General features: G+C 43.9%; 1 protein-coding gene across 2 annotated transcripts in view; it reads right to left on the bottom strand.

Moving 5' to 3' along the window:
• LOC144824397 (solute carrier family 22 member 7-like) overlaps positions 1-24,601 on the bottom strand; it is a 327,454-nt gene that overhangs the window by 113,247 nt on the left and 189,606 nt on the right. For both annotated transcript variants that reach the window (XM_078683505.1, XM_078683506.1), the window contains 2 exons: positions 17,436-17,539; positions 12,894-13,048 (listed from right to left, as the gene is read on the bottom strand). In XM_078683505.1, coding sequence (XP_078539631.1) covers positions 12,894-13,048; positions 17,436-17,539 — 259 coding nt within the window. The remainder of the gene's footprint in view (positions 1-12,893; positions 13,049-17,435; positions 17,540-24,601) is intronic.

Raw genomic sequence — 24,601 nt, 5'->3', positions numbered from 1 at the left:
TGAGAACCGTGGTCCAAGCCCTTGTTATCTCTCGGATGGACTACGGGAATGTACTACTTCTGGGCGCCTGTAAGGAGGTACTAAAGAAACTTCAGGTTGTTCAGAATATGGCTGTGCGCTTGATATGTAACCTACCTGCTAGATCATCGGCCACTACCCATCTGCACAAACTGCATTGGCTACGAATAGAGAGCCGTATAAAATTCAAAGCTCTTTGTATCATGCACCGTATTAAAATGGATCAGGCCCCGAAATATCTATCTTCCTTGGTCCAGCACTATGTTCCATCTCGCACTTTAAGATCGTCCACCCAAAATAAGTTTCAAATTCCACGTGTGAAGCGAGCCAAGATGGGCGGACGTTCGTTCGCCTTTCTGGCCCCCTCTTTATGGAACTCCATGCCCCAATCCCTGCGCTCGGAAGTCTGTTATATGGCATTCCGCAAAGGTATTAAGACCTGGCTTTTTAACATGTAACTGCCTTGCCCATGTTTTTCTTCTCATCTTCCGTTTGCTACAGCGCCGGGAAACCTTCGGGTAGCTGCGCGCTCAACAAATGCAATTATAATATAATAATAATAATACTGGTTCCCAATCGAGACTAGGATCCCCTTCAAGTTCCTCACCCGCGCATACAAAGCCCTCCACAACACCAGACCAGCATACCTGACCAGCCGACTCAAATTTATCTGCCCAGCTCTCCTACACCGTGGTCCCCTCGTGCCAGAAAGACCAGATCAGAAGGCCGCTCCTTCTCCTTCCTCACAGCCCGAGTCCCTGGAATGCCCAACCACTCCACCTCAGACAGACAACATCACTCCCCATTTTCATGAGAATCCTCAAAACTTGGCTCTTCGACAGACCCCCTCCTTGATGGACTGGCACCTGCACCACCCTCCTCCCCAACGCCTTGAGACCTGTACGGGTGAGTGGTCACGCTTAACAAACACGTGATTAATTGATTGATTGATTGATTGATTGATGGTGTTGTAACTTTCAATGTGACTTGTGTTTTGCGTTACTATTGGATACTGTGATATAAAACTATTTTCACAACATGCTCAAATTGCAGTTCTACTGCTTGGAAACCCATATAACATGAAATCCTTGGGATATTAGCTACGACTTTCCTGAGACTTACATTGAGCATATGCCTATGACAGAATTTGTCATTGCTTTGTATAACCATGGAGGTATCATGTCTGTCTTCTAGCAATATGTCTCAAGAACTCCATGTTCAAGGTATGGAAGTAGTATACAGATGACAGGGATCAGCCAATGGCATACACCAGGAAAAAACAAACACAAACAGGGTTAAGCACAGGAATAGGATAGAGAAGGTAAAGCAACCCTAATGTGAACAACCAGGGAATGGAACCAATACTTTACAAACACACTGGGTTACCACTAGGATTGTACACAGGTGAGACTGAGAACTTTACAGACCAATAGGCAACATCAGCATATCTGTGCAGATTACTTTTACCGATAGTCACCATGCAAACTCAATAGAAAGGAGGTAGCAGAAGTGATTCTGCATCTGGACCTGGGCATAAACAAGGATTGTACTTACATACACAAGACAAGCCTTTATGGGTCCAGCAGGAGACGCAGCAGAAAATAGAAATGCCACACTGTCACAGGTAAGGCACTTAAAACTACAGAAGGCAAAGGATGGGGCAGGAATTGCCTCCTTGAAACTAGGTGCAACCTCTGCACAAATAGAATACAATTATAAGTGAGAATACCAAAGGGCTTGTAGTAAGAGAAAGCAAAGGTGCACAGCCTAACAATCAACACACTTGATATTGGTTGACTTATATCTGGTGGTGCAAAGGGTGAGTGGAGAGCCCTTAGAACCACTCAAAAGTGAGTAGTCCAAACTACCAACTACAGAAATAACGGGGTTACCCAATGCACTTAAAAATAGTGAAACATTAATTCAGTAACAAAAAACTGGCCCGGAGAGAGGACACGTTGGGAACCGCACTCGGTTTCAAAGAGTCTTGGCGTCCTCTTAACAGACTGAAGTCGTACCCGACTGCAGGCTTTCGTGTGTGTGACATTACACTCGATTATGGTTTTAGAGCACATCTTAGATACCACTTGGATTTGAAGTATTATTAAGGACACAAAGGAAGTTTCCCCTCACGTGCACCTTATATTGGGTGTGAGACCAGTTGTTTTCATTTTCCTCATTGATGGTCACGGGCCCGGCTGGGTCGGAATTATCACCAGCTGAGCGACCTACTAGTCTCAACACAGCCTTATTAGCCCTGAGGATTCGCAATAGCGATGAAACACGTGTCGGCTGGCTGTTTGACTCAGTGAAGGACTCCAACGGACAACTCTCCCTTTGGAGATTCCTAGAAACCTTCTGTCGCTTTGTATTTTTGTACTAATCGTTTTTTGTTACTGAACTAATGTTTCACTATTTTCGAGTGCATTGGGTAACCCCGTTATAGAATACAATTATACACAGCTGAGGACGAAATAGCACACTTACTTGGGGGCATATTATCAAGGGCAGTATCACTGCTTTAGCTGCACTTTTTGCCGCTAAAGCGGTGATATTCTTATCGCCCTATTAACAAGGCGGCGTTAAAATGCATTAGCGCATGTTTTCAGCCGAATTTCTAACGCTACGCATCTTAGCGATATACATCTGTAATGAGATGCAAAGTAGGCGTGCCATCCTGAAACAACATGAGAAAGGTTGTCAACACAACATCACAATATTTATAATGCGGCCCGCAACCACGCTCGATGAAAAAAGTCCTGCTAACCACGGGTTTCACCGGATTTTAACACCTCAAAAAAATCTGACTTAGCCATCTCCTCAATGGGAGGTGGATTGTCTGGCTACGTCCACCATGGCGGATTATCAAAGATTTCCCTATCGCTGAGGTTTTATCGTTGGATTTCCAGCGATATTCATACATTTTGCCGCTATCGCTGGATTCTGTATTGCCTTGGAGATAAGCGTTGATGATAACACACTAACTCGGCGATGGAGTCCAACGATAGCCGGCGATAAGTAAAACAGAGCTGAGCGCGCTTTGTGATATTTATCGCAATTTCTTGATAATATGCCTCTTGGTACGCTGCACTAGACAAGTATAAAATGCCTCACATGTAGCAAAGCAACAAAACATTTTCTGAGCGGTTTTTTGGACAACTACAGAATTAGATTAATTTAGAATTATAAAAGCTTATTAAAAGATCTTTGAAAACGCTGAAGAAATTTGCAAGAATAATAGGCATGTGATGAGGAAATGGAGATCAGTTGAGTGTGTTTTTTTTAAAGATATAACGTGGAGAGGTGGAGTTTCACGAGAATGGCAAACTGATTGAGAAAGTCTTTGAAGCCGAAACGAGTCTCAGAGCTATTTGGTCTAGTGCTGCGCATTGAATAAAGGGTTGGAAATGTACCTGTCTATGAGTGCAGAGTCTATATGACCCTACCGACCCTGACACCGCCTCCTGGAAACTCAGACAGTGGATTGACGATTGCGCCAACACCCTCGCCACGCTCAAGAAACCCTCCAACAGCCACATGAGCAAGAAAGCCACCTGGTTCACCGAAGACCTACAGGCCTCCAAATGAACATGCTGAAAACTGGAGAAGGACTGGCTCCGCGAACGAACACCGGACAGCAACACAGCCCAAAAGAACGCCACCAGCAGACACCATCACCTCATGAGATCCGCCAAAAGGGCCTCATTCCAAGACCACCTAGATAACAACGCACACAACAGCAAAGAGCTCTTCAACATCGTGAAGGAACTCTCTAACCCCAGTTCCAACACCAACAACTTCCCACCTGTGCAATACCTGTGCGACTCGCTGGCCACCTTCTTCCACCGCAAGAACGACGACATCCACGACAGCTTCAACGTCACGCCCGCCCTGGAAACCACTGTGACCTCCACCCCCATGACCACCACCCACACCAACTGCCTGCTCTCTTGGGCCAGCATCAATGACGAGGACACCAGCAAGATCATGAACACCATCCACTCCGGATCACCATTAGACCCATGCCCTCACCACATCTTCAACAAAGCCAGCACAGCCATCGCACCCCATCTCCGGAAAGTAATCAACATCTCCTTCGAGACAGCAACCTACCCGGAAAACTGGAAGCACGCCAAGATCAACGCCTTACTCAAGAAAACCAAGGGGGACCCCAGGGACCTCACGACTTCTGGCCCATCTCTCTGCTCCTGTTCCCAGCAAAGGTCATCGAAAAAAACATCACCAAACAACTGACCCGCTACCTCAAGCAGAACAGCATCCTGGACCCGTCCCAGTCCAGGTTCCGCAGCAACCATAACACCGAAACCGCCCTCATCGCTGCCACATGACATCAGGACCCTTCTAGACAACGGAGAAACAGCAGCCTTTATCTTACTGGACCCTTCGACACGGTCTGCCACCACACACTACGAACACGCCTACACGACGCCGGGATCTAAGAGAATGCCCGGGACTGGACCACATCCTTCCTCTCCGGCAGAAAACAGAGCATCGGCCTTCCCCCTTCTGCTCCAATGCCACCAAGATCATCTGCGGCATACCCCAGGGCTCATCCCTCAGCCCGACGATGTTCAACAACTACATGGCACCCCTTGCCCACATCGCCCGACAGCACAACCTCAACATCATCTCCTACGCCGAGGACACCCAGCTGATCCTCTCTCTCACCAAAGACCCTCATACCACCAAAAACAACCTCCACGAATGAAGGCCGTCTCCGAATGGATGAGGAACAGCCGACTGTAGCAGAACTCGGACAAGACGGAGGTCCTCATCCTCCGATCCACCCCTTCAGCCTGGGACAATTCCTGGTGGCTGACCACACTGGGAACAGCTTCAACACCCACCGACCATGCACGCAACCTATGGGTCATCCTCGACTCCACCCTCTCCATGATTAAGCAGGTCAACACCGTCTCCTCCTCCTGCTTCAACACCCTCCGCATGCTCCACAAGATCTACAAGTGGATCTCCACAAAAACGAGAAGAACAGTCTCCCAGGCCCTCGTCACCAGCAGGATGGACTACTGAAACGCCCTCTAAGCAGGAACTTCGGCCAAACTCCTGAGACGGCTGCAACGCATCCAGAACGCCTCTGCATGTCTGATCCTCAACATCCCCTGCCGTAGCCACATCACCTGAGATACCTGCACTGGCTCCCCGTCAACAAGAGGATAACCTTCAAGCTCCTCATACACGCACACAAAGCACTCCACAACACCGGACCAGCATACCTCAACAGACCACTCAGCTTTCACACCCCCACCCACCAGCTCCACTCCACCGGCCTCGCCCTCGCCTCAGTCCCCTGCATCTGAAGAACGACGGATCTTTCTCCCACCTCGCCGCCAAGACCTGGAACACCCTCTCCACCCACCTACGGCAGACCCAAGTCCTGCTGACCTTCAGAAGACTCCTCAAGACCTGGCTCTTCGAGCAGTAGCAGCACCCCCCTCCCCCAGCGCCTTGAGACCCTCACGGGTAAGTAGTGCACTTTACTAGTGATATGATTGATTGATTGGTTGATATGCAAGGAGTTTTGTTTGTTGTTTGAAAGGCGCCAGCTGTGACGCCATTTTCTGCACCACCTGCGGTTAGGCACTTGACTGCAATACCACGACCCAGGAGTATCATATATATTACCCACTGGTGGTCGCCAGTAGGTAGTTATACTTAGGAAATGCTTTGTTTACCTGTAACTTTGCCACCCTTTGACAAATCTTCACAACATTTTCAAAATTAGTACGATGCTCAGTCCAGCTGCTGTGTTGAAAGTTTCAGTGTGATTCAAAAAGAGGGGACTGAGACAAAGGGTGGTCCCAAAACGGTTTTTCCCTATGCAATTTCCCATGGTGATTTTGAACACAACTACAGCTCAAACTGCTGAATGGAATTACTCCAAATTTGATAGATCTTGATTAGAAACATAGGTCTTGGTTCAGAAAGTGACCTTTTTTTAATTTGGTGTAAATCCTAGTTTTGGAGTTATTAAAAGAAAAACAAATGAGTATATCTAGAGGCACGTACCCTTCGTGTATCCTCCTGTTCTTGTGAATAGATCTGATTGGCTGCCAGCAATTCAACCAGGAAGTGTTGGCAGCCATTTTGGGACTAAGCCAAGTCCTAAACAAAAACATTTAAGAAAAGAGAAGGAGCCAGGGTAGGAATACCTTGACCCCTAGGCCTGGTGCTGGGGTCTACCAGGAACCCTGCCTGGCCCAAAAAGCAATTTTGTAAAATTTTCGTGGTGAAAATAGCGGTGGATTCACGAATTTGCAGGGAAAAAACAAGCGTGGTATCTCGTGCTTGGTGAAACATGGCCACCCACGCGGGTCAGGTCCCAGGTGCCTATTTATATTTTGTAAATAAGGGGAGGGGGTGCACAAGACACCTCTCCCCATGGCCAAACTTGGCCCCAGGGACTGCCACCTCCCTGGGACGGTCCGATTGAAGAAATAGTGGAGGAGGGCCACGTGGAGCTCCTCCTGAGGCTTTTATGAGCCCGGGGGGACCACTACCTCCCCCTGGGCTTTATCAGAAAAAAAGAGGGGAGCCATACGGACCCCCCTCCATTGCCCGTAAGGGTCCCAGGGACCACCACCTCCCCAGAACCACATTTATAGAGGTAAGGGGACAGTGTGGTCTGGCCTTAGGGACTTCCCCAGGGCTATTTTTCTAAAACAAAGAGGAGGGGCCTCACAGAGATGGTCTGTGAATCAGTGTGAAAGAGGTTGTGTGGGTGAGTGCTTTGGTGTGTGATAGGTTCCATGGGGTGTGAGTGGGTGTGTGAGTAGTTCTGTGGATGATATCATCAGTGATGTAATTTGAGATGTCTTCAGCGATGTCATCAGTGATGTCACTGACCATGTCATGAGCATTATGATATGTGAGGTCATACGCTATGTGAGGTCATAAGCAGTGCATTACAGGAACGTATTCACCTTGGGATAATGTATTCAAATCTGCTAAAATTGGTATAACTGTTGCTGAGCAATGGGATGAACTATGATAGTAATAACCTAATATTTCTTATATAAACCAGATTAAGGAGAATGTAGACATACATCATCCACATTGATGGTCAATAACAGAGCTATGTATAAGTTTTTTCTTCATCAGAGAAACGTATTGCATTTCAAAATGATGGGAAAAGAATGACTATATGTTCTCCTTGCATAATTGAAACACTGGCCTTTGAAATGACCAGGAATTTTCAAGAACTTGAATCATTTGAATTTATGCAGTAACTCTTGTTCCATGTCATTACAGAAGCATGTTACTGACGATAATGGAGTTGTGCACTACCAGAATGTCCAAACAATAATAATGAAGCTCAATCAGTTCCTTCGTTGCAAAAGTCTTTAATTATATTAGTCCAAAGATACCCGGCACCTCGTCGAGACGCTTGACTGACAGCACTATAACGTGGCCCTTATCATGGTGGCGCACGCTTCTGAAATATCATTCTGTACTGCGATGCTCAAGGCATGACTGATCGAGGCGATTACAGCTTTACTGATTGCCCTGACGAAGTTCTAATAACGAAACGCGTTGGCTGTTGCTTTTACATTTATATAATTAAAGACTTTTGCAACGAAGGAACTGATTGAGCTTCATTATTATTGTTTGGACATTCTGGTAGTGCACGACTCCATTATCGTCAGTGACTTTCTTCCCAGTCGCATGGGTCGTACCCCGCAACGGTGGGTGCAGGAGTTGTGCTTGCACACCAACAGCATATAAGTACTTTTAGATACCTACGAAAATAACTAGGGGTTGTTGCGGCGCCTGGAGTCCACCGTTGGCGTTCTGCATCTGTTACTACAGAAGCATGTTACTCTCACATACTATAGGCTTACAGAGAACACCACAAAAGTATGTTTTCTGAAAGTTAGTGCCTATTGGTACCAACACCGAAGTGTGGAGTGCCATTCTATTCCAATGTAATAAACATACCTGCATGGCAAGGTGGGAACTATTAAGTTCACTTCAAGACTTTTTAACCTTTTTATCAACTCTTTACCATACAATAAACTGACATAAAACAGAACAATGAAGGACCTTGCATTGAACGATGGATCGTGAAATTTCAGTCATTAATTATCAGTACCCAAACAGGAAATGCTTCTGCAAGAAAGGGTGGCTTCTACAGTCCTGAAAATATTAAAATCATTAAAAAAAACTCCACCATCAGCCAACTATTTTGAGAAGCTTTTTGATTTGCACAACAGCATGTTGTGACTGCCGTCTTAGGTTTGGGGTCTCTGTCCCTAAATCCTAAATAAACATGAATAAACACTATGCAAGGGTCTGGGTAGATATACCCTGACTGTCTGGATGGGTTGGGTGGTCTAAAAGTGACCCCTATTGCTAAAATGAGTTAGAAATTTATTTTTGGCCTATCATCAAATCAGCAGATCCATTGTGGGCCTAGCGTGGCTCCCTTAAAGGTCCCTGGGCTAAATCATGGCTCTTTGTGTCCCAAATACGGCTGCTTTTTTAAAAACTGACACACAAACTTACACAACTCCACATACACTCATATAGACACCCACGTAACCCCCATACACACAGTCACACACATATACAATCTCACATATACACACACTCACCCACACAACCCATACACACACACTTAAACAAACACACTCTGCCTCTCTCACATACACATAAGTCCACAAATACATAACTGCACACAGAGGCACACACACCTCTTAGCACGCACAATGACACACACACAGTCCTACAAATGCACCCATGCACAGTGACACACACAATCCCACATAAACAGTCAAATACACATCCACACAACCACAACACACAACACAGCTCAACACTCATACACACCCTCACAAACCCTCACAGAGATACAATAATACACACACAACCCCACAAATAAAACCACACACAACCACAGACATACAAAGCTACAAACAAACACACATAATTCCACACACTTACGCACAAAAGTTCACAGGCACTGGCCTACAAAAATGATAGAATTCCCACACTCACATACTCATCCACTCACCCACACACATAGTCATACATATACAACCCAACATACACACACTCATACACACATCCACACACACACAAACAGAAAAATACACAAGCATCACCATGCACATATACTGACACAGAAACCCACACAACCCCGCACACATTATCACTCACATCGACACAACTGTACACATACAAAAGCACACATCACATACACCCACACAACTCCATACACACACAACCCCAATACACACCTACACATACCGTGCAAAAATATTGATTTCCTATCTACAATCAGGTAAGTACAAAAATATCGAAGCAAAAATATTGTTTAAAAAAATATAGTTAGTCAAAATATCAAATTTTTTAAAATGTCTTGTCGTTGGATAGCGTAGGTGTAAAAATTACTATTCCCTCTCCAGTGAGTGCAACAGTAGGAAAAGCATTGGATAGCGTAGGGGTAAAAATTACTATTCCCACTCCAGAGAGTGCAACAGTAGGGAAAGCGTTGGATAGTGTAGGGGTAACAATTACTATTCCCCCTCCAGAGAGTGCAAAAGTAGGGAAAGCGTTGGATAGCGTAGGGGTAAAAATTACTATTCGATATTAAATTACTTACCTTCAATTCGATATTTTTCACCACTATATTCTGTCCATTCGATATTTTGTCCATTCTATATTTTGACTTCGATATTTTGGTAATTCTATATTTTGAATTCGATATTTTGTCTTGTTACCACACTCCCACATGTACACCCACACAAACCAACACTAATACAAATATTCACACAACCCCAAACACACACTTACAGAACGCCAACATATACAAACAACACTCAACGCACAATCACAAACCCAACCTTCCCACACACACACTCACCCACACTCACACGCCACCACACAAAAACACCCTTACAACTCCACACAAACTCACACAATGCCACACACACTCTCACACATACACGCTCCTCACACACACCCACACCAACACAATACCTCACATACACATGTACACACACCACACACATACACATACACACATTCCACAATTACACACACACACATACATACACTCACACACTTTGGGGCTTTAGGGCCTTATTAAGAGTTTGACAGAAAAGTACTCTATCACAAAAGTGACAGATATTAAGTCTGTCTAATTACAAGTGTATTGGGGTATAATGATATTGTGATAAGGTCTGCCGAATTCTAAATCAGTCTTTTAATCTCCTATCAGCATTCCTGAAAAGAGCGGACTGAGAATACTCAATTACATGGATCTAGTACAAACTTATTCTCTACCTTCAGCCTTCACCTCCAGTAGCTAGCCCATTGACAAGGGTGTTCCCCAGGGATCCATTCTAAGACCCACACTTTTTAATTTGTATCTAGCTCCTTTAGCCAAGATAAATAAAGCCCATGGTTTTGATACAGTGTCATTCGCAGATGACACTCAACTGCTAATTACCCTAGGACCTGATCCCAACAACACGAAACTCATATTTAAGCAATGTAGGCAGACATCAATGATTGGATGACAAACAATCATCTCCAACTTAACACTGGTAAAACGGAAATGATAATCTTTGGAAATGCACAGAAGTTGTGGACCAGTGACTGGTGGCCATCTACCCTAGGGCCCTGCCCTTCATCTAAGATGGCAGCCCACAATCTTGGACTAATAATAGACAATAAACTCTCTATGTCTGATCACGTCAATCAGGTGGTTCGCACATGCTATGGGATAATGCGTAGCCTTAGAAAAATCTTTAAATGGATCCTATTGTCCTCACGCATGCCTTTAGTGCAGGGGTTAATCACACGCTGCCTGAACTATGGCAATGCCCTGCTAGCATCCATAATTAAAGCACACTTAATAAAGCTCCTAGCTTGGCTGGTTCTTAATCTCTCTCCTTGCTCGCCCTCGGCCCCCAGTCTGAAGACCCTTCACTGGCTCCTCTTCAGAAAGCGATCACCTTTAAACTATGCTGTCTGGTACACAAAACTCTTAACAGAAAAAGGCCTTAATAGCTAGCAAAGAAAAAATAAAATATCAACCAATAAGAACCCTTCAATCAGCCAGCAAAATACTTCTAACCACACCAAGAATCTGCACTGTCAAGAATGGCGGCAGATCCTTCTCCAAAATCGCCCCTACGATATCGAAAACGTTGTCCATACACCTCCGTATGGAAATTAACCATAAGAAAACCACGGATGCATGATTAAACATAGAGCATGTGTATGATATGGAGAGAGACCTGGACATCAACATTTTCCCACAGGTAATAATTTAGTAATAAATAAATAAGAAAACAGAAAATCAGGTATTATATCTTTGTGTCTTGAATATTCTACGGTATAGTACTATGAACTGCACATTTTTATTTGATTGTAGCATTTCTCTTTGAAGTTATTAAGGCAAAGAGAAAATGCTCCTCAAAATTCCTGCATTAGAGACTGTGCCCTCCAAACATGCACACTGAGCAAATGATACAACCAGAAAACAATTGATTTTAACCTTACTATGCAAAGGGATATTATGCAGCATATGTCAGGTGACCATGCTCAGCTTTCACTATTGAGAAACAATAGTTAGAGGTTTACACCATTTTTCAGTGTTGCTTCAAATAAAACTGAGTATGTATGTATAAGACAGTTTGTATCACAAAATAAATTGAATGTTGATGCTTCTTAATAAGTTTTATTAACCTTAGATATTAATTGCATCATCTTCTAAAGGTTTACAGGGCCCTTCGTGGTCCTTTGGGGTTTGATGTTTGGCCTATCAGCCAGCATCAGAATGGTCGGCGATGGCCTTCACCCCTCTGACAGAGTAGCACCTATTTGATTTAGCATTGTTGTCACTGTTAAATGCTGACTGAACCACTGTGTTCATGTTGACCAAAATATGTGGGAGATTGAGTTGTCAACCAATCAATCGTTGCCAACATTTGTGTTACAAAGTGCTGATATTTGCCCATCAGCAGTGGAACTCACAATGTTATCTCCATCCTTTCTACCATTTGCCTGCTTAATGGTTCTGAAGGGCAGGGCAGGTCAGTCACAGTCTAGAGTCCAGTTAGAGCAGGATATGCACAAGTCAGCAAACACTGTTAGTGCAACTTTTGAAGAGTGAGCAGAGGGGAACCAGACAAGGGATGGTCAATGGGAGAAGTAACCATGAGCAATTACCACTTTCCATTCCAGAATAATAAAAAACACAAAAAAACAAAATACACCTAAATGCAATGTATGAACTCTGGTGGTGGGGGATGGCAAAATATCACAAGTTGATTGTATTTTACTTTGTATACTATTGCCAGGTTGGTCCTTGTCATGTGACACTGCCAACCGGTCCTGGCTCTTCAGCTAATCGTATCCTACAGGACATGCGACAGCAAGAGGGGTTGAGAGAAGTGGTGGTGCACAAGGTACAGTCGTTTACATGTGAGAGGAAAAACAGTACAGGTAGGACTAGTAGGGAGGAGAGAAAAGAAAGGAAACCTGGATAGAAGAGGGGAAAGGAAGGTGGCAAAGTAAAAAGTGGGAATGACAAGAGCTGAGAAGATGGAAAGGAGGAAGGGGAGCTTAGTATGGTGAGGGGTTGATATGAGGGCTGGTGAAGGAATGAGTAGGGATAATAGAGAAAGTAGAGGAGCGGTAGAAAGCAAACCTTGCCATTTATCACATAAATCTTCATAAATGAACCCCAGCACTAAGAAATCAATGGCTTGCAAAAGATTCTGATCCACAAATGTGGGACACTTTATTTTGGGTGATGGGACCTACATTTGATCCAATTTATTGTTGGTAAAAAACAATCTCCTCCAACTAACCACTGTTCTCACCTAATGCCGTTGTAAGCATGGGAAATCCAGAAAGTGTCACACCAGAAAGAGACCGGAAGACCACAAACATGGGATAATTGAGAGCTACTGCAGCGGTCATCGCGAACACCACTGAGCACACACAGCACACCAGGAGCATTGTCCGCCGGCCATACCTGTAAAGAAACACATGAAAAGCATGGCTGTCTTAAACTACTTACACTCTGCTGGCACAGATGGACATGCATCCTCAATTCACAGGCTCTGAGAAACATACATTAGGAAATAAGAAGCAATGCACGTAGTCAAATATACAAGCAATCAATATAGTACAGTAAGAGTGAGTCTGAAGTTTGAATATAACCATGGATTCATTCTGTGCTTGAGAAAATTTGAGGTGCTAAACACAATCATTTTATTCTTATTTTATTTTTAGAGTTTTCTACAGTGCGAACCAGACCCAAAGTAGGATTTCAAAGCGTTTTACATAAAGAGCAAGGTGTAAAACATATAAGTGAAAAACATCGCATACAAAATTATAGCATAAAAGTAGCAGCATAATGGACAAGGGTCCGGGTGAATAGCAGTAGTGGTCATTGTTCTGAAACAATAAAAACAAGATTGAGTTTGTGTTGGTTTTCGCTTCGCAGTCTCAGTGACTCAAGAGTAGAGGAATTTAGGAGGTTGTATAGCTGGGGTCGTAAATGTGCAAATTTAAGGTAGGAATTTGCTCATCGAGAATAATTGTGCTTCCTTTTTGAAGAGAAGCATAGAGGAGATTTTTCTGATGTATGGCGTAAGCGAGTTCCATATTCTTGGCTCCAGAAAATGCTCTGTTGGAGGTTTTAGTCTTGTTGAAATGTGAAGGTTTCAGAAGTAGATTGTCTGTGCTCCTTGAGTGTCTGTTTCCTCTCGGTAAGGTACGTTTTTGGGCGAGGTACTGGGGGGTGTTGCGGTGTACCGCCTTGTGAGTGATGCAAGCTATTGTTAGGTGGATTCGAGCTTAATAGGGTAGCCAGTTGAGTGCCTTCAGGTGTGGTGAAGTGTGGTCATATAGCCTAGATCCTATTATGAGTCTTGCTGCGGCATTGAGACAGGTTTTTATAGGGACGGTTGAGATTTTGGGGAGCCTTGAGAGGATTGTTCATCCGTATTCCAGCCTCGAGATCAGGATGGAACTGCAGTTTTGGGGTCTGATTTCTCAACGAATGACTTAATTTTTCTGAGATAGCTGAGGTCGAAGCGGGTGTTTTTAGCCAACAGGTTGATATGACTTTGCATGTTAAGGTTCTTATCTAGTGTGATTCCCACTGATAAGGTGGAGTCCACCAGAGTCAGCGTGCAGTTCAGAGCAGTGATCATTTTGATCCACTCCTTTGTCACTGGTTATATGAGGCGGGAAGATTAAAATAAATTCTGTTTTTTGTACGTTTAGCTTGAGGAAGTTGGTCGATAGCCATTGGACCGTCTTTTCGAGAGCTAGATTTATTGTCTCTATCTCTTCGATGGAGGAGATCTTGATGTAAAGTTGGGTGTTGTCCGCCTACAATCCTTTTTCAAAAAGTATGTGAACATCTACGCCCCCAATTAAACACACAATTGCAAGCCAAAGCCTTCAGGACCCTGGAACTCTAACGGACTTCATTGCAATGCTATAATATCACAATTTATTATTAGGCTTCCCTCTCGTCGCCAGATGTAATTACTTGGAACGTCTCAGGGTGTGGCTCTAACCTAAAGTGTTCATACAGGCAACATACAGTTACTCTAATGATTTGTGCTTGTGTTCTATAGAACAAATACATTTAACAGAGTTGCTTTGTGATGATTAGTCAATCAGCATTGCAACCTTCCATAAATCTCTTGATTACTATGCATTTTTGATGGCACTCTAATATAAAAAGGTACTAGCATACATTGACACATTCAAGAGCCTTCAAGTGTATATTCCAAAAAGATCCTCTATACATATGTCAGTAAATTACTGCTGCTTTTAGTAAACTCATTGTCCTTCTGCTTTGTTTGTTATTAACCCCTTCCATGCTCATGACGAGCTGAGCTCGTCATGAGTTGCGCCGCTCGCGTGCTCATGACGAGCTCAGATCGTCATGTAACGCGGCTTTTAGAAAAAAGCCGCACAGGGCAAAAATAACCGCCGCACGCATGCGGTTAAACTTCAATGTGAGTTGGGTAAACCAGTGGATACAAATATTTTGAAATCTCTTTTTTCATTCATGTACATAAATGTATGCATTCTTGAGTCAGATGCAAGTTTTTTACAAACCAGCAGTACTCCAGTTTGTTACTAGGTGTCACACCAGGGCCATATGAGATTGTTTGAAATGTTACTTATATGTTACTTATATTAAATTTGCATATACTATAATGATTTGTGCATGTCTTCTATAGGATGAACACATTTGTCTAAAGTTGGTTTATGATGATGTAATGTGTATAATTGTAAAGCGCACTGTTGCCAGCCGGCGTCCTGGCGCTGTATACCGCTGGGGAACCCGTCCTGGCTTTCCCTGTGGGATGGTACCTGCTGGGAATCCCCAAGGTGGAGGCAGGCATCCCCGGCGTTGATGGGGCCGTTGTGGAGATTAGGCAAGATAATGCCCAGAGTTGCCGAGTGGGACCCCTGGTTAGAGTAGGCACCGAGGCGAGAATTATCGAGTCCGCTGACCCTGGTACACGACCCTGCCGCGTCGGGAATCAAACCCTGGTACCGGGCCGACTTCTGCTTCCGGGTCTGCCGCCTCTAACCAGTGAGCCACACCACTCCAAAAATTGCAATCTTCAATAAATGTCTTGCTTGTTATGGAAAGAGCTGATTATACCTACGACCTATAGGCACAATCACTGATAAACATAGGTGCCTTACACTTGTAACTTTTTTTTAGGAAGGGTCTGGGAGTAGGACATTTTGATGTGGATTATATATGTATAATGTCAAAATGCAGTCACTCACATGAAAGTATCCAATGGTTGTCATGGACTGAGTTGTTTATATATGCTTTGTATTATATTGGGAAGAAGAAGAATTTGAGTGAAATTTAAATAGACCACTGGCCGATTTGGTTCAGCAGCCTGGGGCTATTGCCTCCAATGTGTCTCCAAATTAGACCCGTGCGTCCTCTTCTTATTCTGGTGTTACAGCGAGAAGAAATGACTCAAGCTGAAATCATTGGTGCCATTCCAGGGCCTTCTGAGTTTCTAGCTTTACTGCCATCTTTGAGTACTGAGCCAGATGTAGAGCAAGCAACATCTGCAACATGTGAAGTGGCTGCAATATCAAGTACCATTGTAATTACACCCGCACCACTGCTAATAAACTGATCTACATCCATTTTAGATACTGCACCTTTGCAAGAAATGGAATTACCAGGGAATGAGCAGGAGCGGATTTTCTTCCGCCTCTTTGGGAAATGGTGCATGGGCACTAATTTCCTGAAAATTCTTTATCATTTCATAAGAGCTCCATCCACATGTTTCCAAACATTCAATGGAGCTCCCAACATTCCAATGTTCTAATATAAGTGAGTAGGAAAACTTCTCTATTTCTTGGACTTGCCTAACTTACCTCACGTCAGACCTTGAATGTGTTTTGTTTCAAGCTGCCAAAAATGTGAGGGTTCATCTAACCTTGTATCTCCCCAAGACTCATGGAGTGTGACTAATCAATTGAGTACAAGCGCAATATCATGCAATGTCATGCTTCAACATCCCACGCATGCTCCGGAAGATCTTCCGGTGGATCCCGACCGAAACCAGGAAGACGGTCACCCAGAACCCTCGTCACCAGCCGACTGGACTACGGGAACACCCTTTACGCCGGAACCACAGCCAAACTCCAGAAAAGGCTCCAGCGCATTCAGAACGCCTCAGCACGACTCATCATGGACATCCCCCGACACAGCCACATCTCCGGACACCTGAGAGACCTGCACTGGCTCCCCGTCAACAAGAGAATCACGTTCCGACTCCTCACCCACGCACACAAAGCTCCCCACAACCAAGGCCCCAGATACCTCAACGATCGCCTCACCTTCTACACTCCCACTCCCCAACTTCGATCAACCAGCCACGCCCTCACCGCCGTTCCCCGCATCCGGACAGCCACAACGGGAGGAAGATCCTTCTCCTACCTGGCTGCCAAGACGTGGAACTCCCTCCCCATCCACCTCCGCCTGACCCAAGAACACCTCTCCTTCAGGAAGCAACTCAAGACCTGGCTGTTCGAGCAGTAGAGGACCCTCCTCCCCAAGCGCCTTGAGACCCTCCGGGTGAGTAGCGTGCTGTATAAATGCTTGATTGATTGATTGATATCAATAGCATGCTTTAAGGTAAGCAGCTACTACATCAGCCACAGAGCAGCTTGCAGAAACTTGCTTTCTACATGCCTCTAATCCACCTAAAACAGACAGGAATACCTTGAGCAGACACAGCAGTGCCTACTCCATATTGCAGTGAAGACAGAATACAGTTAGTATCAGCAAGAGTTCTACCACACGGAGAAACATGCAAACACAATATGAAAAGAATGGCTACATGATACTATACCTATCAGAAAGGTAACCAATCAAAACCGCTCCCACTGTGACCCCGATGAAGAAAAAGGTGGCTGAGGCTTGCGTGAGCCATTTCCGCTCACACACAAGGTCCCACTGAAAGAGAAAGGAGCTTATGTTAGAGCTGGAGGTCTCTTCTCCAGTTGATTCTCTCTGAAACTGTTACATATACATTAGGTCACTATAGCATCCTTGCCATGTCTTCAGGCAGAAGAGCAGCCCTTTGGATAGCTTATCTCTGGGCAGACAGTTCAGAGTCTCACACACTAAAGCAGGGGAGCCCTCGTACCACACTTCATATACAATGCCAATCACAAGGACTATTCTTTAGATTCACAAGCACTCTTGCTATTGACAGTGATATCTGCCTAGTGGTATTCTACCGCATTCTTCTCAGTCCGAACCTGGTCCTTAAGGACAGTGGGATTCTTTAGTTCCTACAATACAACTAATGCTTATGAGCCTACGTCTGGATTCAAATACTTGTTCAATTCACAGCCTAAAGAGCCGAGTGTCTACAGGAGTTTGGTATTTGGGATTCCCAATCCTCACGTCACACACATATAAGCAGACCTCGTAACTATATTGCTGTCGATCACTATAATTAATCCTCCATCAAAATATACAGAGGCAGATTCACAAAGGTAATCTGAGACAAAGGTCTAACTTTATGACTTTTGGTATTCACAGAGATCATTTACGAGTCGTATCTTTACATCCTCAGTCGGACGGAATCTCCGCACCCGGGCCATACTCTACGCACACAGGCCGTACTCTTTGGCTCGGGCCATACTCTCCGGGTTGGGCCGTACTCTCCGGCTCGGGCCGGATGAAGTGTAATCATTGGGCCGCAATGCAATCTTTACAAAAAAATAACATTAAGAACTTGCAAAGCACGCACGTCACCAAGAGACCATGTGTCAGCCTCATACTTAAACATAACACATGAGCCGCACAAACAAACTGCCACTTTCTTGACAAAGTGCGGGGAGCACAGGCAATGCCATTGTAAGCCCGGTGGAAGAGCAGCTTTTCTGCCACGGGCATGTTTGATGTGCTGCAGATCACAGAGGTTGTGGCTTCCACAACTGCTGTTAGCTCTGTTAGTTTTCAGGGGCAGCAAATATTTTACAGAGAGGATGTGCGGTTATACAGCAGCAGCGGCTTCTTCGCAATGGCAAAGGAGCGTCGTCCCACTGCCTGTTTCAGATGCATCAAATGTAAGATAAAACAATGTTCTTGAATCATTTTATTTTGGATTTGCCCGCTCTGAGCCAGAGCTGTAGGGTGTGACGGGGCCGAGGCATGGAAGGTGGGAGGAGTAGTGCTACGTGTACTCCACTCCCTGAGTGCTCATGTGTGTTTGACCTGCCATCTCAAGCCGACCAAAACACAAATGCAAACTTAGATTTTCTACAGCCCAGCTGCATTGAGCAGCCGGGGTGGAGATACGCCACAGACTCCTTGGCTTAAGCAGAGGTTCTTTCTAGTCCCCTCAGGCCAATCCCTGCGCTGCTGTACAGCATGGAGATTGGACACAGATTCTGTCCCAGGGGATGCTGGGACCAGGCAGGAAGAGGAGAGGTGGTGCGACGAGACACGACGCACAAGGCGGCTGGCAGCTAAAGGTCAGTTGAAAAAAAAATATATATATATATATGTATATAGCATTTCTAATCCTCCCCCGAGCGACCCCTCATGCTTTTCCTTCACCCACCCCACCAACCTTTGTTTATGGCGACCGCCACTGCTGTTATGGCTAGAACTGCCAACTTTGGAACAGAGGACCCAGCTTCGAATTCTGGTCTGCATACACTTTGTAGACTTAATTTGGACCATGCAAAAGCTTCGGAAAGGACTTCACAATAATCACTGACTTGCATTTACTAATCGAGCAACTTCTGTTCTGTGACGGTGTCCTGACCGCAGGCCTCTGCGTTGGGATGTCAGGTCCAGTGAGTCAGTATTCAACCTGATGGCTCTGGGTGAGACGCCGCCATCACACTGTCATTTGAGGGCATCCAGAACAGTCAACCTAGGGGTGGCTGGGGATGTAAGACATTACAACGCATGCTTTTACCACGCATGCCTTTACAACGCGGTTTTACAATGCATGCCTTTACAACGCATAGTGCTTTGGGGCGCAGGATAGTGAATAGTTTAATTTACTATTCCAACTCAAGTCCCCGTGGATAGTAGGGAAGGTGTTGGCTAGAAAATTAAACACATTCCCTATCCTAGAGCGCCCCCCAGCACAATGCGTTGTAATGGTTTGCGTTGTAAAAGTTGCGTCGTAAAGGCACTGCGTGGTAAAAGTTGCGTTGTAAAGGATGTTTCCCGGTGGCTGGTCCTATTTGAAAGACTTGGACTATAAATAGCTGAACCCAAACTGCATTTTGCATGTGCAAATCTCCTTCCTCTGCCAGTAAGACTGAGTGAGGCGAGAGTCAGTGTTAAGCCCTAAGAAAGGTCAGTGAAAAATGTTGGCAAGCGGTGTATTTTCAACAAATGATGCCTCTGGGCAAAATAGTCAATCTCCTCGTGCCCACAGAAAATGAACGTGTCTTTGTTTAATGTAACTGGTGCTCATGTAAAGCGCTCCAATACCCTTGGGCCAAGTTCACGCTTTATAAAACATGATTCACAAGCAGCAGTGGCCCTTAGGGGACAACGCATGAATGAATGTATTCTAAACAGCATTTATTTATTGTAGGGGAACTGGCTTGGATTTCATCCCCAGTGTGGGTAGCTTCTCCCATTATGTGATTGACTGTTTCTAAGCTCCTGTTTAAAAACATTATTTATTTATTACTATATTGCCATTTTCTGTTGCCAGTGCATGAAAAAAGCACCAAGCAGCAGCACAAATCACAGCTTTTTTTAAACATGTATGGAAATTGAAAGCTGGATAGAAGTGGCCTGGTCCCACTATAATGGCTGAGCTCTTCCTTTCTTCCTTTTTAATTACTTTTTATGGTATATGTTTTCCCACTTACATTTTGTTTATTTAAAAAAAAAATAAGCATATGAAAAAGATTTCTGTGCATTTGGACAAACCTATATGGATCTCATGGTATCTCTATATTGATGTCCTGCCCTATTCTCATTGTGAGGGTCCCCTGTTTCTATAAAATATATATTTTTTTGTTTAACTTTATTTAGGTATTTTGCAGGAGTACAGTTAAAAAAAATAACAGTATACAAAAAAAAAAAGACAATTCTATAAAATACTTTAAAATGGAGGCAAAAGCTACCACAGAGAGGAAGCATATAGAACCTCCCTCACAAGGGGAGGCAACCCCAGATCCTGTACCACAAGGTTTTATACCCTTAGAATCATCCAAAATACAGTGGAAATTTTATTTATGGCTAGATAAGGTTCCCCTCCTCTTAAGGTACCCAAGGTATCTGCAGCTACTGCTGACAATACTCAGTGCCATATTGGTGGGAGGATGTCTTAGGGCGTGATGTTCAAGGTTAGGGTCTAAAGCCAACATAACCTCACTGGAAATGTCTGATTCATCGAATTAATGAGATGTATTTGTCCTCTACCAACACAAAGATCCTGAATCACATCCAGTACATCCATCAATAAAGAGAATAATGACAACAGAAGGGAAGGATGTGGACCATCATCCTTTCCTACTTTTTCAGTCTGTAAATACCCCTAAAGAACTACTATAGGTGATACATTACTGTTTGATATTTGATTGGATAGAAGTATGAGGCATCATTGGAACTATGGCTACCTTTGATGACAATAGGGATGCCCTCATTGATGATTTATTTAATTCAAACTCAACATGGGTACCAAATAACACCCGGGAAATAGCGAAGGAGGGGTTGAGACAAGAATTTATAAGATCAGAGAGAATAAAGAAGCAAGAGCTCTCTAGGTGGTGGGACGCAACAGTCCTGCGCAAATATATCGAGAAGGAACAAGTACCAAGGGGGTTACGTATACTTATTTTTCCATCTTCTGAGGACTTGGATAGGGGTCACTTAAAAGAGTGGGAACATTGATTGTTCAATTCATCCATTGGTATGCTGATTTAAAATGAAACAAACTATTATTGGACATTTCCATTTTTGAAAAAGAAATTAATGATTTAAACCTACCAGAGGCGACTGAACGTAATATTGCAATTTTGAAAGAAGAAATACATAAGCACCAACTGTATTTAAAAGAAAAAAGTCACTAAAGATCAGGCGGGATATAACCGGTCGCAAACTGGTAGATTCACAGAATTTGCCCCTTTGCGACCGGTATTTTTGCATTTGGGATGCATCATCCCAAATGCAAATATTGCTATTTAAGGAATTGCTAAATTTGCAATGACTTAAATTGCGAGTCCATTTAAGGAATCGCAGATTGTGATTCCCTAAATACAATGCATTAAACAAAATAAATTAGCAATTCCGCTAATATGAATCGCAAATTACCATCAATCTAAAGTTGCTGGTAATTTTGGATTTCTTTGAAAAGTCACATGTTACACACACACATGCCCTTGGGGCATTGCGTGCGCAACATGTGGTTAAATTGTAATTTTAGGGGTGCAACAGGGTATCCGTTTGGAACCCTTGCACCCTTGAAATTGCATGCATAATTTGTAAGTACCTATTGGGTACTCACAAATTGCGCTTGCAATTCCCATTCATTCCTATGGACCTCTTTTTGATTCACTGTATATATTTGCACAAATTTTACCTCACGCGCCATCCCAGCTGTTTTAAATTGTCACTTGCTACCCGTATGTCACATTCACATACCATGCACCAAGTCCAATTTGGGTTTGTTTTCTTGTACAGTGCTGCTACAACTGTCTTTTGAATACATGATGCTTTAAGCACCTTTCTAAAGTTATTGTGAGTCTCCTTATTTCTGTTTGTGTAATGCTTTTGCATACCGACGTAACTGTCTCTAAATAATACCAGTTGGGTTTTTGTCCATATCTTTTTACCGCTAGGGAGAGCATACGAGATATATAGCCTGGGTTACTGTGTGTCTACAATGTCACCTGGCTCAAGATAATGGAGTCGGTATTCTGGAAGCAGGCAGGGAGCTTCATGTTGGTCTGTGCACTGGTGAGCTGGTGAGTGAAAGAGAAACCTTTAGTTTTTACTACACAAAGTAGTAACTACTAACACACTGTTCCACAGTAATATCTACTGGTTCATGCATACAAAGTATTACATCTCCTGAGTGTTGCCCCCTTGTGCACTCCGTTGGAATAACACCTGGTAGAATACTCTTCTACTGTCATAGTTACTAGTATAGAACTCTAGTGTATTGCCTTCTAGCACAGTCTTCTGATGTGTTAAATGCTACTGCACATCTCCAGAGTATTAACTAATGATACACTCCTTTGAGGTTTTACTAATAGGCTATATAGCATGCACCTGCGGAGTAGTAATTAGGAGGGGGCAGGAGCAGAATATTAACCAATAAATCATTCCTCCAGAGAATTACCTAATAACAAGAATCTTTTGGCTTCTAGAGCACACTTCCAAAGTATTAGCTAGTACCACTCTCTTATTGAATAGTAACATTTAATGGGTAGCAAATTTACTTAAAACCAAATGTCCCTTACAGCACAAATCTTGCCATTGGACGCACAGTGTCAGCAGCTGTACATGACAACACATCTTTCTACTGTCTGGCTTGTCCGAGGTAAGGACAATGCCTTCCAGAAGCAAATTTTCTCCACAACTATGCATGAGATGGGGAGGAGGGTACTCAGGATGCAATGTCAGACTGGAGAAAACAGGTCCAGCCACAAGAAACCTCCAGAAGATAAGATGATGATGTCCAGGCTTGAGGTCCAAGGGGAAGGCAAAGGCTCTCCAGGATTTCCAGAAGGAGTGCTGGAAAGAGGTGTAGTAAAAGAACAGGTACAACCAGAGCTGAAATAAACAGTACTAAAAGTTCAACCTCAACTCAAAAAGAGAATTAAGGGGACAATGAAAATGTTGTAAAATACACTCCCATTGCACTGCAACACAGTGCTTTGTCTTTCAAAGTACCTTTTTGTAGAGGAAATAGTACAGGAACTACACTGTACTGAACGAAGAAGATACTGTAAGGAACAATTCATTTCACCAATTTGATTTTGAATATTTGATGCAAATCTAATTTCAGGTCCAAAGTGAGAAAGAGCTTGTCTGAAATTAACCAAATGTTATTGTCTATTTTGCCAGGGCTGAGAAAGTGGTGCCTGGAAAACACCATCACTCCGAATACCCAGAGGAACCAAGACACCAAAGTGGTAAGAAGTGAAAAATTAAAAATAAACCATAAAGCAGGCCATTTTCTTTCTATCATCCCAGAATTTAGAAGAACATCTCTGTACTGACTGCCCAAACTCTGCTCCAATTTATGAAAGAGTTGAAGCCTCACCTCCTTAAAGAACACTACATCACAATTCAGTATCAGTCCACATACTAAAAACCTCTCCTATCACTCATTAAATGTATGCTTGTCTTTGTCACTTTACAGCGCTTTGCTGCCTTTTGGCAAGGCTAAAGCATAGAAAGACCAAATACATGCATACACACAAACAATCAGAAAACCTTACACTCCAGAGAAAAGAAAATTGAAATGCGCCCCTCCCTGCCCTGAAAACAAAGAGGAATGCTGCTCTCCTGGGAAGGCCGACAGTGTAAGTGCCTTGTATTTCTTACATTTTTGGTGCCTACACTGAAATTGGCAGCCTCTTCTCCATGGGCCAAGAGAAAGAACCTCTGTCCCCATTTATGCCCATAGATGGGACAGACATAGCTTCTTTTGGCCCAAGGACACACCTCGTAATCTCAAAGTCCACATCTCATTAGTGGTGTGTGACCTTCAAACTTTATCAACAACTCTCTGTCTATAGCTTTGATCTTACTCTTTGGAGCTTATTGATTTAGGATCACTCCTTGACTCACAGACTAGCTCATCAGTTGTCAGTAATCCTCATTGGAAGACAGTCTTATACTTTGGGTTTGAGCTCATTGCTTGGAACACATTCTCATGCGACCTCATGTACTACACAGGGTGGCGCCCTGTGAGGTTTCAGACTGAAGCAGTAGATCGCAGAGCGTTGGAGGGCGCGAGTGAGAGGAGAGTGAGAGGACGCGTTTGGCAGGCAGTGCACGGACTTTACCATCTTCGGA

Source organism: Lissotriton helveticus, chromosome 3_1, assembly GCF_964261635.1.
Source record: "Lissotriton helveticus chromosome 3_1, aLisHel1.1, whole genome shotgun sequence".
Taxonomy (NCBI): Eukaryota; Metazoa; Chordata; class Amphibia; order Caudata; family Salamandridae; genus Lissotriton; species Lissotriton helveticus.
This window is presented reverse-complemented; position numbering and strand designations above follow the sequence as displayed.